The sequence below is a fragment of the Kryptolebias marmoratus genome, linkage group LG17 (genome assembly GCF_001649575.2).
Source record: "Kryptolebias marmoratus isolate JLee-2015 linkage group LG17, ASM164957v2, whole genome shotgun sequence".
Taxonomy (NCBI): Eukaryota; Metazoa; Chordata; class Actinopteri; order Cyprinodontiformes; family Rivulidae; genus Kryptolebias; species Kryptolebias marmoratus.
The window spans coordinates 14,938,993-14,953,307 of record NC_051446.1 but is presented as its reverse complement, the minus strand read 5'-3'; the positions used below and the strand labels follow the sequence as shown (position 1 = coordinate 14,953,307).

At 40.9% G+C, this 14,315-nt stretch overlaps 1 protein-coding gene across 1 annotated transcript; it reads right to left on the bottom strand.

Annotated features, from left to right (window-relative positions):
• Positions 1 to 2,323: 2,323 nt before the first annotated feature.
• On the bottom strand, positions 2,324 to 9,527 carry lrrc4bb (leucine rich repeat containing 4Bb). Its single transcript, XM_017418329.3, has 3 exons — positions 9,013 to 9,527; positions 4,893 to 5,488; positions 2,324 to 4,790 (listed from the first exon to the last, which is right to left on the bottom strand). Exons 2-3 carry the CDS (start codon positions 5,133 to 5,135, stop codon positions 2,799 to 2,801), a joined length of 2,235 nt encoding a protein of 744 aa, XP_017273818.1. The 5' UTR covers positions 5,136 to 5,488; positions 9,013 to 9,527; the 3' UTR covers positions 2,324 to 2,798.
• Between the last annotated feature and the right edge of the window lie 4,788 nt (positions 9,528 to 14,315).

The window sequence follows — 14,315 nt, the reverse complement described above, 5'->3', positions numbered from 1 at the left end:
ACCCAGTTGGTTTAACAGAACAGCTTACCTTTACAGGAGCTAAAGCTCAGTCCTTTTTTCTTTTTCTTTCAATTTGTTGTTTCAGATACCATAATCCTTTTCATTAGGAGCTTCCACCAAACACGTGAATATTATCTAAACAGAAGCATCCATTCAGAGTGACGAATGATGTTGAGGGGACACGTGTGTTGTCACTTTATCTGCAGCCAAACTGTACAATACAGCTGCTTATCAAGATTCCAGTCAAGCTTCTTCAGTAAAAGGGATCAAATGTTACCTAACATTTCTAAAATACCTTCCTTTTCAGTTGCGTCAGATACTCCCGTAAGCCTTTCCGCATTTCATTCAAAAGTTAACAATAATGATGGTAACTGCAACTGATGCTCAAGGGGCATAAAAGGAAACTTTCTGTTGATTGGATGATTCACGGTGATGTTAAAGCACATGTACATAACGTCACAGTTGATAAACAAGAATGTACCCCCAAACGGAAATCTGACTAGAAATTGGACGTCAGAAATTACCAAATGAGAGGGGCGATATGTTGCATCACTAATCCTCCACTCACTTTATCTGTTGGAAGGGTCACACAACAATATTCACTTAAAATTCAGCTGATGGCCAAAAGTTAAGGGCAGCGATTCAAAATCCTGCCTTTGTCGAACAATCGTTTAACATTCTACATTACTAAAATGTTTGTTTCGTAACCTCTGTGGCACGAAATTCATCCCTCAGATTAAACAACCAAATCATTACTATTTCTCCTTATGACTTCGTCCAGTAAGTAGAGGGTCATGGACCTTCATCACACGTATAAAAGCCATCAAACTGTATTTGTGGTTTTGAATGACCAGATTCGTCGATAACACAGAGGGAGGAGTGAAACAGAAAAACACACACAGTTCACGGAGCTCTGGAATAAGTGGTCACTTGTTCTGTTTGAGCTCAATTGCAACAAACATTTTAAGTTCCTGTTTAATGTGTTTTTATTCTGCATATTGCTTTTTTTGTGTCCAAATATGTGTTCTTTCCAAGCCATTTCAACACTGATGTAAGATAATAACCGTTAGACAACCAAAGGGACTCATTTGGGGCTAAACCACATTCATAATAACACTTATTTTCCAGATACCAGTTGAGTCTGAAACCCATCTGTAGAAGTGTGACTAAAAGCCCGTCTGAGCATCTTAACCAAACAGATGGCCCCTATCATTACCAGGATGACTAATGGCTAAACCACAAGCCATACATTCAATCCGGGCTTAGAGCAGAGGACAACATAATGTCTCACTTTTTACTCCTCATGTGGTTGCCATATTGACCCGCCACAACCCAATATATGATTGATTTATTTCACACGTAATGACACATGGCTAGACAACTGTACACATTATATCAAACTAACAAAAATAAAGTAATACATAGTTGAAACGCAAGAAGCGTAAATGGCATTTAACATATGAAAGTTACACTGTAAAAATGTGGATCTTACAATTGTTGTACAACCAGACATTATTATTATTAATATACTGTACATTTTCACTCATCCCAATCATCCTAAGATGGATGTTTAATCCCTTCTTTTATGCTGCTGGAGATGTCTAATTATCCTTACAACAGCATTTTATGGCATGACTAAGGTAACCATGAGCAAGGAGGTCGTATCAAATTTTCTGCCTAGAAGCAAATATCTGGCTACTGATCGGATTCAAATAACACATTGTCAACACTTTATTTGACCTGCACGGGTCTTTGCATTGGTTTACTTTTTTGTGTTTGTGAAACACTGCTTCACTATCATTGGATGCTGGCATGTAAGTGTCAGAATTATCCATTTTAATATCATGTAGCTGGCTTTTACAAAATACATAATAATACACCCTCAAAACACAAAAGTTTGCAATGATTATTATTGAAACAATAGACAAAAAGTTTGTCAAACAGAGATCTGCATTTACTGCTCTACAACCTAAACGGACCTTATGTCACAAAGCCAATTGAAAGATTCACAATGAGTGTTGCAATTGAGCCCTTACGTTTCTGAAAAGTAGCCAAATTAAAATCAGAACAAACCTCCACTATTACTGCCCCTGATTATTCACAAAGAAACAAACTATACCAGCGTATACATCCATCCCAAAATATGTCTGCATCGGATTCTTCAATGATACATATTTAGATGAAAATATATTTATATTATTTGTGGATTTTTCACAGTAGTTTGTACTGCACTGTACCTTTTTGTCCATCTAATATGCCTACATAATTTTCACCTTGAGGGAGTCTATTGAGTCACTTGAGAGAGAATGTTTCTCATGTTATCTTTTTTTTTTTTTTTTTTTTTTGTGGAAGAAAAATGTCTCTTGGATTATATTCTGCAACATTTCGGCTCTTCAGTGTGGTAAGTGCTGTGCGTATCTTTCAACTCTGCTGGCCAACAACAATTTTATTTACTCTGACAGACTAGTTTGTCTTTTTTTCCCTATGAGAATACAGCTTGTAGAAACTGCAAAAAACATTTGCTTTGGCACAGATTTACATTGTAGCAATGTCCACTCCTTGATCTCCATGGCCATGGTCGTTACTACAAACACAAGTGGGCCATTGTGGTAATCCTTGGCTCAGTACACCGTCACAGATAAGTCTATGTGTTTGTGTATTGCCGTGTCAGTCTTTCCTCTCTCCTGGTGTAATGTCAATGCACTCTAGTGTCTTATCATTCCACACGTAAACCCAACATCAATTCCCTCTCTGTCTTTGACTCCTGCTCACTCTCCCTCTATACGCTCACTTTTGTTTTATATCTGGGTCTCTTGAACGTTTTCCTTCGAGCTCCCCTTGAAGAGCAGCGGCTCCATTTGGGGGTTTTGGTTTTGCCCCATGAAACCCTTGATTGATCCATGTAAGCCCAAGGTAGGCATAGGGAGCGACATCGGCAGTGGAGGGGACATAGAGCTGGGGTTAGTGTTGGTGCCATTGCCTGATGTGTTGAGCAAGTTAGACGTAGAGATTGGGACAGAGGTACAGGAGATGGGAAGATCCTGGCCATGCTGGTTCTTGCTGTTGAGCATCCCACCTGGTCCCATCCCTTCGGTGCCGATATTAAGACCCATCACGTTGTTATTGAAATGATGTGTCTTGTAATAGTGGTTAAGCGTATCCGTGCGGCCAATGTTAGGAAGGTTGACTACTTCTGGATGATGTATCCTTAGGGTTCCTTCTCCACTAGTGCCAGAATTTATCATTGAGCCACCTGAGATGCCACTTCCGACCCCAGCTCCGATTTCATCTTCTACATTAACAATCTCAATGGCTCTGGCAGGACCATGATGCTTGTGTAATTGGTGCTGCTTGCGGAGTTTGTAGAAAACTACCAACATTACAGCTGCCATAAAAGTGATCGCCACAAAGCAACCAATGATGATCTTAGTTGTTTTCATAACATCATCCAGGCCTGGAATATTGGTAACATCCATTATGGACACAGTCACTGTATTTTCCACTTTGTTAGCTTTTGGTGGCAGCGAAGAAAGAGAAGAGAGAGAAGGTGGTGTAGTGATGACAGGTCGATCATCTATCTCTTTTTGAACAGAAGGATTAGGGAACTCTATTAAGGTCTCGTTTATATACTGTCTTGCTGAGTCTTCGTCGTCTACTCTTCCTGTCTGTTCTGTTTCTACGGTGACAGTGGTGAAATAGCTGTAGCTGTTACTGGAGTCAGAAGCAGACACATTGAGCACAGCAGTTGCAGTGGTGTTTCCAGCAGAGTTGGTTACCATGCAAGTATACTGACCAGTGTCCTGCACGGTCACATTCGTGAAGTTCAGTGTTCCGTCGTGAAGCACTGAGATCCTAACTCGGTATGATCCGTGAGTCATGAGAGTGCCGTTCGGGGTAAACCAGTTCACAGAGGTCATTGAGGTTCCAGTGCGACATTTCAGCTCAGCAGCCATGCCTTCGGTAACATTGAGGTCAGTAGGTGGCTCCACAATCACTGGGGCATAGCAGGTAAAGTGGGTCTGGTCTAGTTCCCCAATGTACTTGCCCTTCAGACCTGGTGGGGCATGGCAACGAGCACAACATGTTGTGTTGCTTGGAACTGTTTCTTTTAACCACCAGCTAAGCCACAGCACATCACAGTTGCAAACCCATGGATTATGGTTGAGATGTACCCTCTCTAACTGGTGCAACGGGGTGAAGAGATCATGGGGCAGAGAATGCAAAGAATTGTGGGAAAGATTGAGCTCCTCCAAGTTCTTAAGGTCGTCAAAAGCGTTGCGTTCAATGACTGACACTCGGGAGTGCATTAGCCACAACTTTCGAAGTGACACTAGACCCTGAAATGATCCAGGCCGGACAATCCCAAGCTGGTTACCTGACAGCTCCAACTCCTCTAGTCTTACCAGTGGGGTAAGGTTGGGGATGTCCTTCAAGCCACACATGCCAAGATTCAAAAAGCGCAAATTTACCAGGCCTTCAAAGGCAGCCTCTGAGATGAAATCCAACTTCCTGAGTTCCCCTAGATCGAGACGCCGTAAAGAGGGAACACGGTGAAAGGCAAAAGCCGGCAGTGTCTCGATGGGGTTGTTTCGTAGCCATAATTCCCTTAACTTGCTGAGGTACTCAAAGGCTTGAGACGGTACCACTGTAAGACGGTTGTCAAAAAGCTCCAGTGTGTTGAGGTTGGGTAGACCGTTGAAAGCGCCCACCTCAATCTGCCGAATGTGGTTCTTGGAGAGCTGGAGAATTTCCAAATGCCGTAGATGTTTAAATGTGTCAGACTTGATCACCTTGTGTGAAGAAAACAGAAAAAATCGAGGCATATTGTAACACGACGAACATGAATGTTTTCAAAATACTTGTATTTATTCTGTAGATTAAACCACATTTACCTGAATTGAGTTCTCTTGTAGGTTGAGGTATCTTGTGTTCTCCGAAATACTGTCTGGGATTTGATCCAAACTCTTTCTTGTACAGATGACACGGCTCGCCTGGTTGGAGCAGGTACATGGGGTGGGGCATGGGGGGGCTGCCTCTGTCAACTGAGGTCCATGGTTGTGAAACCACAACAAAAACTGGACCAACCAGAGGAGGGGGAAAGGGGTGCAGGGGCTGGTCACCATGACAACACGCATGGCAACTGAGTCATGACCCACCCCTACTGCTATGATGTTGATAAGCTGCCTCCAAAAAAGGGGAATTTAAGTGCTTATCTTGATGTTCATGTTAAATCTTTTCATTTGTATTTTTATTTGCAGAGTAGTGACTTTAAATAGGAAGGGAAAACTAGTACATTATATTAAAGACTAGTTACCATTTAAAGCTTCCTTCTTTACTTTGCTCATATTTGCTAGTCAGATACCTTGGTTTCCTTTTAATATTTCATTTTAGGGAGCTCTGTACATTTGTTCCCATGACAGTTACATATCAAATCAAGGGGTAGATTTGCTTGAGAAAGTGCTGGCACTCAGGAGGCTGTTGCTTCTTTCTGTTAGAGGAGACAGAAAAAAAACCGAGTAAGAACACAAAGCAGTACTTATAAATCAATGACATGTATATTAAAAAAAACTAAATAATACTGTGTCCTAAAACCACAAAAAGCTGGTTGGGCTTTTATTTTCAAAGAGCTGTTTTTCAAATTGAGTAACTGACATTTTAGCCGCCACTGACAACAGGGGTAAGGTCTGAAATGGCCACAAGTTTTGAAAACATCGAGCTCAGTCACAAGTCGCACGGTAACAACTTGACATGCTCATCACCTATATGACACTGGGATGCTTCTGATCACACATTTACTGACAAAAACTAGAATATTGTGTTTGAAAGGATGCAAAGTAGCTCAAATATTTGACATCTAGTGTCTCATCGAGGCCTAAGGTTATTAGAGAGGTTCACACAATCCACAGTGAGGCAGCAGCACATTCTAAATAAAAATCACTTGATACCTACATGTTATAATTTAGCAATTAGGGTATGAAGGAGAGATTACTGACATCTGACATTCTGCTGCAAGGCACGTACTGTGCAAATGACGCTTTACTCAAATTCCCCAACAAATGCAACAAATGAAACAAAAATGAAAATGAGATTGAGAAAAGAAAGGGGGAAAGGGGAGGAAACATCTTTATGTTTTTCTAACGGCATAACACAAAGGTTTATTATGTTATTGCCTTCTATGATTAGGAAAGTGACAAGTCCATTTTTAAACAGAAATGGCTGCAAGCATCAGCAGATTCTCTATATTTAGACATTTCCGGGCTGTTTGTTTTCTAATGATTGGAAAGAAAAAGAGTTCATTGTATAATCGAACACCTTCTGCTCAACACTGTGACTGTAGTGGTCACAAGCCTGCAATGGTTGTGGGAAATAAATAAAATCTTTGTATCCAATAACCTCTGTTACCACTGTCAGCATCCCGCCTAAAATAACCCTTAGATTTATTTTGAAGTTGTCTCTGATTTCTATAGTAAACTGGTTATTTTCTACATAAAAATGGGTATTTATGCATACAGTATGTCAGCCTCCATGGCAGCCTTCAGTATCTGCTTTCCTATGCAGCAACGATGCATTCACTCCTAGGAACACGGTTGCTGTGGCAACCTGCTCACTCACCATCTTGTGTTTTTACTGTCCAGTGCCCTATTCAACGTTAGCTGGGCTTAATGAACATTAGCTGTTCAAAACAGACCAGCAGCACGGATGTGGTACAAATCACCGTATATTTGAAACCAATGGTTTGTACATTTTTGTTCTCCCTGTCATGTTGTTTGGGATCAAAGCAGAATCAGACTTTATTTTGACCACAGATAACTTAAAAAGAGCAAACATGACCCTGATGAAGCACTTATTTAAACCCTGACCCTCAGCATCAAAGCAGAAGGAACAGATTTGTTAAAAGTTGAGGAACAGGTCGAGATTGTTGAAATTAAAATTCTGACATCTGATAAAGCTGCTGTTAAGAAAGCACATGTAGAAATGTACTAGATTTTTCATTTTCTGTTCCACGTCTTTTTTTTTTTTTTTAAAACGCACAAAAAGAACCAAATCTTACTCATTTTAACTGGCACTGACAAATTAGAACACGTAATCCTTCTCAGTCTGGAGAATACACGTGAACCTGAAGATACACTTGCTTTTCTTATTAAAACCTTTTTTACCTCTTGTTCCTTTCATCCTCATCCAACAGGTATTTGGACAAATTGACTGACTTTGGGAAAACTGTTAAAATATTGCAGAATTCAATCAAATGCAAAGTTATATTTGTATAGATGCATTAACTTATATTGAAAACCAGTTACAGAAAAGATTCTACCAGTTTTTAGTCATATTTCCTATACTACCATCTCATTTTATAGCTATGTACACAGTAAGTACATCAGTATTGAGATACATTTAATTCTTCTTTTCTTTTATTTGCTACTGGGTGGATCTTTTTATAGTTTGAACTTGATTACATAAACCTAAATTTCAGGCAAGACCTGAGATGTAAATGATTGAAGCAAATGAGGACATTTTTGGATCAGCAACACATTTGGATTGCAAAACAACTCTCCATAGTGCAGTATTTTTTCCCTTTAGATAATAACTCTGCACGTTTGGTGTATAAAGTCTCCAGACAAAGACACAATATAAATATAAGAAGCGTATAAATGAACACCTTTTTTGACTTCCATCTTCAAGTTCTCTACCAGAGAACCAGAGCTTGTGATCTGGCAGCAGAAACCATAATGTTTTTTACCATTTAAAGTACACCACACTATGATTCATCTGAGCAGCCAGTTTTTGTCACCAGTGGCCTTCATCCTCGCTTTGTGACGTGTTTAAATTCGCATTTGTCTTCCCAACTTCACCCAAGTGCATTTCTCTTTCTTGATCTTATGTAGTTTTTTGTTGTTGTTGTTGTTTTTATGTCAAGAGCAGATTGAAACCATGTAGATATTGATTATTCCATGGGGGCCTGAGAGACCACTCGGTCGTGAAAAGACAAATTAGCTGCAAGATGCTGACCAATTGGTACAAAACCAATCAAATCATTGTATAAGTGCCTGGTTGTAGCCTCTAGGTTTGTGAAGAGGCAAATTAAAAAAAAAAAAAAAAGTATTTTGAATAAATCCTCAGGCTGGGGAATGTTTTCAGCATACCTATCCAGTTACACATCATGTATTTACAAATGATGTAGAGGAACACAAAGCTGCACAGGTGCAGCAGGGCCAACATCATCTACTGTAACTATGACAACACTAGATTGATTCAGGACATGGGAATCGAGGTGAGATGGGGGCTTTTAGTATCCTATGGCAACCATAAGAGCTGTTTGGGGGGGAGGGGGGAAGTATTATAAATCTGTGACAAATATAACAGCTAATGACAAACATATATGTGTGTGTGTTTTCTTCATAATTAAAGACTTTGAAATAAAACTCGCCAGAAAAACAAGAGCATCAGCAACCATGACCATTTTCTCCCGCAGTCTCAATCTCTAATCTGCAATCTGGCCTCATCATCCAGCCTCCAGCATGATATCTCTTACAATAGAACAGAATGGCCTTATTCATCTATGCAGCTGCATGCGCTCACTACGGCGCACCTTCTCGCGGAACGCAATTGAAATTCTGAATAGGCCCCAATTCTGCACATGCTGCATTACAAAATGGCTTGCATCCATTCTCTCTTCGGGGGTAATGACAACACGACTGCACCCAAAAAATAAAAAATAAAAAACAAAACTAAAATGAAATGATCCAAAGGTTTCCGGATTTTTTGGGGGGAAACGGGCTGTGTGTACGGGCTTACATAAGGATCCGTACTATAGAGACCAAAACCTGGATCTTTAGCTCGCATTAATTATTCACTGTAATTGAGCATCTTTGCATCCCCCCTTTTTGCAAAAAAAAAAAACATCAGTTTGGATATGTTTTCATCTCATGGCTGCTTTCGACATCTACATCCATGTTACCCATAATTACCCTTTCTGCCTGTATCCATGCAATAAAGCTTAAAGACGGTACATACCTTGATGCTCGGCGGTGTAAATGTCTCTCTCCCCTCTGCGATCGTCTCTTCTCCCTCTCCCCCCCACACCTCCTCAACCTCGCTATCTGTCTCTCCTTGTCTCTTCCCTAAATTGATTCGCTTGTTTCCACGGCTGTGAGCTGGCTCTTGTTCTTGTAGGGCTAGATCCGCAGCGCCAACGCAACGCAGGGGGGCTACAGCGCTGGCAGGTTAAAGATGAACACAGTCCTTACGCAGGAAAAAAAAGAAAAGAAAAAAAGAGAGAGAGAGAGAGAGAGGGAGAGAGGAGAGGGGGGGTGGGAGAGGGGGAGATCAGATTGGGAGCCGTTTGAGAAAATGATATAATTGTCACATTTAGGGAATGAGGTCGGGAGATTAGAGCATCGATGCGCCTGCTTCTTATTATGATTATTATTCTCCTTGGAGAGAGAGACGGAGCGCAGAGAACGCGACGGCGCCCGCTGGGCTGAGCAGTTTGCGTCCAGCTCTTTACGCACATTCCGTATATTTCCGACCAAACCGGGAGAATAAGCAGCTGCGCTCATTTTGATGCCCCACAACCCCAAAACTGCACATCTGAAGCGAAATGCAACTAAAATAAGAAACATATCTTATTATTATTGTTTTTTATACTTGAACCATCACTGCTGCAACATAAACTCTCCGCATGTTTCTTATTATGACTCAGCAGCACTGGATTATAAACAGGATGAAGTGAGCCAGCATTTTCTTTGCTCCCCAATTCCGAAAAAAAGTTGTGCAAAATGTAAACAAAGAAGAAAAGGTCATGATTTGCAAATTTTTAAAAACCCATCTTTTATTCACAACGAAACTTAGTAAACATCCTAAACTAAAAAAAATAAATGTGTCCTTTCTTGGAGGGTGGAAAAAAAAGATAACTTTGAATTTGATGGCAGCAAAAGAAGTAAAAAGTTGGAACGTGGACAACAAAAGGCTGTAAAAGTAAGCGGTACAAATAAGAAACAGCTGGAGGAGCATTTTGCAACGATTTAGGTTAACTGGCAACAAGTCAGGAAGAGGGCTGGGTATAAAAAGGGTGTTTTAGAGAGACTGGATCTCTCAGAAGATGGGCAGAGATTCACCAGTCTGTGAAAAACTGTGTGTAAAAATAATGAAACAACTTCAGACTTTTGTTCCTCAGTGGAAAATTGGAAAGACTTTAAATATCCCATCATCTACAGTTCAGAATATCATCAAAGGTTTTCAAGAATCTGGAGAATCTCTGAGCTCACAAGACTGAAAGTCAGTATTTTATGTCTGATCTTTGGGCCCTCAGGGGCCACCACATTAAAAACAGATCTGATTCTGCTCTGGACATCCCTGCATGGACTCAGAAACACTTCCACAGATCATTGTCTGTAAACACAGTTTGCTGTGCCATTCACAAATGTTGATTAAAGCTCTATCAGGCAAAGAAGAAGCCAGACATGAACACCATTCAGAAACGCTGCCGTCTTCTCTGAGCTTGTTTAAAATGGACTGAAGTGGAGAACTGTTCTGTGGTCAGACAAATCAAAATGTAAAATTATTCTTATAAACCACAAACTCCACTTCCTCCATACTAAAGAGGAGAGGGTCCATCCAGCCTGTTATCAGCACACAGTTCAAAAGCCTGCCTCTCTGATGGTATAAGGGTGCATTAGTGTGCAACTTACACATCTGGAAAGGCACCATCAATGCAGAAATTTATATACAGCTTTTAGAACAATATTTGCTACCATACTGTAAAAATTCCAGCTAAGACCCATAACAGTAAAGCAGCTATTATCCTCCATCAGCCCAGAATGGGACAACATCTCCTCCAAAACCTCCAGCAGCTGCTCTCCTCAGTCCTAAACGTTTACAGGATGTTGCTAGAAGAAGAGGGGATGCTTCATAGAGAGACACTTGGCCCCGTCACAACTTTTTGGAAATGTGTTGCTGCCATAAAACTCAAAATTATACAATTTCTGAAACATTTGATATGTTTACTCTTTTGCAGTATGAACAAAATATACAATTTCCTAATCATTGCATACTGTTTATATTTCCATTTTATCCAGCGTCCCAACTTTTTGGGATTTGTGGATGTATTTATTTCTTTTGAATGGGCACCAGTTAAACATCTGCAGTATATTTTGGGGGTCTTTGAGGACTTCCATGTATGCATAATGGATGCTCAGTGCTAGCACATGCATTTTGATAACAGCCAGCTAAGATTAAAAAGTTGCACACTAATGATGTCTGCTTTTCTGCAGACTTTGCATATGACTATTTATTTTGTCCCCCATGAGCCTTGGTGGTGAACCTAAAGCTGCAAATAAAGAATTATCATTGGTTGCCCTTGTGGGTTTACTCATGAACCTTTTGCAAACATGGATCCAGAGTCATTTGTGAGCATCTTCCAGAGGCTGCTGTGTGTTTTAATCAGGGGGAAAGACTTTCCAGCATGTTATAGGCCAATAAAGAAAGTTTTAGTCAGTTTAGATGTTCTTCTTGCAGCAGCAGTAAGTGGCCTCCCTCCATATTGATCCTTGCCATGTGTGTGTCCACATGTGTCCTGCTTCTGTAAATTTGCACAGAGGAGGAGAAGCTTCCTTTTATAGCTTTGCATCCGATTCTCCGCACATCTTTGCTCTGTCTCAGCACACACTAAAGGTCAAAGGACCAAAGAGGCCAGTGATGCTTCAGAAAGACCCCCAAGATATGTGCACTCTCTCTCTCTCTCTCTCCCTCACTCCTTCCCCTCCCGCTCGGTGAGTGCTGTAGCGAGCATTGTCCCCACGACCACTAGCTTTTGCTGAAAGCTGCACACAGCAATGAGGTCTCTGTGCCTTTTTTGCCTCTCTCTTGCTCTCCCCTCCCCCCCCCCTCCTTCCTTCTCTCTCTCCCTCTCTCTCCTACCCATCCTACCTCTTGCTCCTTCCCTTCTCTTCTTCCCTCTATTAAATTTCCAGTCACACAGTGGTGCAGAGGATATTCCTCCTTTCCTTCTTTTCCTTCCCCCCCTCTCTTCTCTTTCCCTCATTCTTTCTCAGTCATGGTGAAAATCTTCACCTATATTCAGTCTCCCATCCAACCCCTGGCTGCTGCCTTTCAGCGCTTTCCTGCTCACTCTTGTTTTCCTCTGTCTGTGCATCTCTTTTTTTTTTTTAGCCATGCATCCCCCACACTGTTTAAAATAAGTCCACCCCGCTGCCTCTTGCTCTCCTTCCTTCCCCTCTTTTCTACTCTATGTCCTCACTGTGTCATTGCACATTGAATCTGATATCCCCCTTATGCATGTGTATGGTATAGGCTTGTGTGTGTGTGTGTGTGTGTGAGACGGCACCCTTGAGTTGGTGTGTGTCTGTGTGGGAGCAGTGGAAAAGAGCGAGGGAGAAGGACATGCATTTGTGCACAGTAAATGAACAAACACTCATTGCTGTATTGCTTGTGTCATCAGTACAGCGGGGGGAGGGGGGGTGTAGGAATAAATGGAAGAGGCCTAATCCACCAATCTAGAAATGAGTGCTTGGCACATCCAATGAAACCCCATAAACTCTTAATGCTGTGTTAAGGAACCACAGGGGAGGGGGGTGATGTGGTTTTGGCAACAACATGCCAGCGACAAGACATATGTGGCATGCTGATAGCACCGGAGAGGTGCAGCAGCCTCAGACGAGAGCTGATAAACATCCATCAGTCAGTTCGATGGCCACACTCTGAACATGAGTGACTGAATAATTGCTTCCAACATCCCAACTGTGGCTAATTCTTGCTCTTTAGGCGAAGAGCTATTAAACATTGGCCCAATCGGGATGGTGAACAAAGAGGAATCAGGGTTTTGGTGGCTATTTTTAGGGTTTCAATTGAAATCGTTGCGACTTGGTGCTCATTGCCTTTCGTGCAAAGACAAAAAGAGAGATACAAGAGAGTTTCAACTTATTCATGGTGACATTCGTGTGTGTGTGTGTGTGTGTTGGACAGACAAGAGAGGGAGAGAAAATAGAGTGAAAAATCCTAGTGTCACAGTATCTTAGCAACTGCCTCCATCTCCTTGGAGACAAGAGCTGACATCATTTCCTGTCTGTGAGAACTCACTTTGAGTTTGGACACAGTGTGTTTGTGATTGTATATATAGTTGATGTGTGTGTGTGTGAGTGTGTGATCCTAGTTCATGTGCAGACGTGGGCTGTAAGTGTGTGCTCAGAGTAAAAAAACAGCACGCTGGTGTTAAAGTTACAGAGAGCGCTGGGATGTTGCTCTATTTGATGTCAAAAACAAAAAGACCAGCTCCACCTAAATCTTTGCTTTTTACAATATTTTGGACATTCTGATTCCACCTAAGAGTCAAGGACATAGAATAGAAACCCAAAACAATTGGATTTAATTGATTATTATCGTATTAATTACTGTTTTATCATATGTTGATGAACGGGACCTTTTCCTCAGAGTTGAAGTTTAACACCCCCACCCCTCTTTTTGTTTTTACTGTCACAGCAAAGATACTGAGAAGTTTGTCCATTTCTGGAGTCTCCTGTTCATTTAGATCCAGCCAGAAGCTGCTCTGTTCAACATACAGATCATTTTAATCTTCAGCTGCCATCTTGTGGCAAAGGAAGGACGCACAGCTCCAGGTTTCTATTTTTCATGAAACCGCTTTTACATAAAACTAGTTACGGAGATTTAAGTCTCAGCACTGCACTATTTTCCAAAGCAGATCTCCATAAGCTTATGAAAATGTGTTATACTGTTGAACAAACAAGCCTAAATTTGACGGAAAAGGCAGATTTTGTTATCTTTTCAATGACACACTAAGGAAAATCACCCCCTACATTTCATTCCAAGTGACCACAGGATGAGCAGTTATCTTGAAAGTGAAATACAAGTCAGGTTTTTCATGAAATACCACTAAAAAGTGTCAGATACTGTGCAGTAAGGACAAAGGATCTGATCGTTTTCTTCTGTTGTTGTGCCCATTATGGCTTTAATGAAAAGGGAAAAGAAGAATTGACTAAAAAAGAAAATCTTACATGCTTTTCTACTTACATAAACATGGATTACTACATAAATCTGTAAATATTTAAAAGTAAAACTTGTAGGATAGACAATTGTAATAAAACCTGTGACCTGCATGCTAACCTTCAGCTCAAAGCACCCTAATGTCTCATCTATAAACTCACAAAGCTGCTAAATCTACTTTACCCATCATTGTTGTGAAAATGAAGTGCACCACACAGTTATTAAAAAGTTTTAACAATAAAAACAGCAAGAAGTCTCAATAAAGGTTTCAGTCAATAATAATAACACCAGACTACAAC

Coding starts and splice junctions, on each gene's coding strand:
- lrrc4bb (XM_017418329.3), bottom strand. CDS start 5,135: ATGCGTGTTGTCATGGTGACCAGCCCCTGCACCCCTTTCCCCCTCCTC. Junction 4,791..4,892: donor TACAAGAGAACTCAATTCAG/GTAAATGTGGTT, acceptor TCTTCACACAAG/GTGATCAAGTCTGACACATT.